At 59.0% G+C, this 1,444-nt stretch overlaps 1 protein-coding gene across 1 annotated transcript in view; it reads right to left on the reverse strand.

The window, feature by feature from the left end:
• Positions 1-863, reverse strand: part of LOC143111227 (BCL-6 corepressor-like) — a gene marked incomplete at its 5' end in the record, with an annotated part of 21,765 nt that extends 20,902 nt beyond the window's left edge. Inside the window, 2 exons of the mRNA XM_076273423.1 lie at positions 25-418; positions 791-863. Coding sequence (XP_076129538.1) covers positions 25-418; positions 791-863 — 467 coding nt within the window. The remainder of the gene's footprint in view (positions 1-24; positions 419-790) is intronic.
• Positions 864-1,444: the final 581 nt, after the last annotated feature.

The raw sequence follows: 1,444 nt of genomic DNA on the forward strand, positions 1-1,444 counted from the left end.
GAGCGAGTAAGAAAAGCAGCTTACCTCGTAGCCCAGGCGCGCTGCTCTCTGCAGCAGCGTCTCGCCGGCGTTCTTGTTAACGATCAGACGCCGCGCCTCCGGCGGCATGGGCCTGCTGATGGGCGAGTCCGCGGCCGCTGGTGCGGTTCCAGCGGGCAGTGCAGCGGGCGTCGCCGAGGGAGCAGAGGAGGGGGGCAGGGGGCTCGGGGAGGGAGCGGCGGGCTGGCACTGGTGGTGGGCAGCAACGAGGCCGTTAGCGGCCGAGGCAGGGGGGGCTGGCGAACAGGGCGAGGGGGGGCAAGGCTTGACCGGCGACGACTCGTAATCCGACAGGGATGCCGACCTCTTGCGCGAGGACCGCTTGACAGCGCTGGCCTGTGAGAGAGAGAGAGAGGATGAGTTTACTTTGGCCTGGAGTCTGTGTGCCTTTGTGGTTTGTGTAATGATGGATAAAGAGATATACAAACACACACACACACACACACACACACACACAGTCATAAACAGCATTAGCATACTACAGCACATACCCTTAGTGCTTTTCAGACACACCCCACCATAAACATCGGCAGCTCACTGCCCACAGACACTACCTTGATGGCTTCCAGTGCACCCAACCAGCCACACACACACACGCACACACACACAAACTTGCACACACACGCTACCATAAACACCCCGCCGCCCTCTCTGCCTGGGCACGTACGCCCGCACACACACACACACACACACACACACACACACACACACACAGAGAGCTTCAGAGAGCGCAGAGCCTCCGTCACACCACCTTCCCCTCCTGGAAGCACTCGAGCCCTCTAACAGCTCCCAGCAGCCCACGGGGCTACACGCCCGCTGACAGCCTGAGAACGACAGCCGCACACGGAGAGGGAGGGAGAGGTAGAGAGAGAGAGAGAGGGGGAGGTTAGGGAGGGAGAGAGGAGGAAAGGAGAGAGGAGGGAGGGAGGGAGGGAGAGAGAAAGAAAGAGGGAGGGAGGGAGAGAGCAAGAAGGCAAATACAGAAAAAAGAAAGCCACTAAAAAGCAAGAGAGAATTGGGAGACATAAAAACAAGCTGGCGTGTTACTTAGGAGGAGAATGTGCTTGAGCGACAGACAGACAGACAATATGAGTATCTTCCTCTTTAAATCCTGTGCACTCCCTCTATCCCTCTATCCCTCTCTCTCTCTCTCCACCCCCCCCCCCCTCGTTTGAGGTTATCATCGGTGCTGGCCCAGAGTTCTCTCTCTCTCTGCCCAGGGTGCGGGAGGGGGAAGTGCTAATTATTCACAGCCACAAGTTCACAAGGCAGCGCAGCGCTGGAGGCCCCACGGCCACGGAGCACGTTAATAAATGTCAGCGCCGAGAGAAGAGAGGGAGAGGGGGACAGGGAGAGGGAGGGAGGGAGAGAGTGAGGGAGAGAGGGAGGGAGGGAGCCAGCGAGC

The sequence above is a fragment of the Alosa pseudoharengus genome, unplaced genomic scaffold (assembly GCF_046254945.1).
Source record: "Alosa pseudoharengus isolate Yale_2024_CS ecotype anadromous, Long Island Sound unplaced genomic scaffold, YU_APseudo_1.1 YU_APseudo_1.1_scf_71, whole genome shotgun sequence".
Lineage (NCBI taxonomy): Eukaryota > Metazoa > Chordata > Actinopteri > Clupeiformes > Clupeidae > Alosa > Alosa pseudoharengus.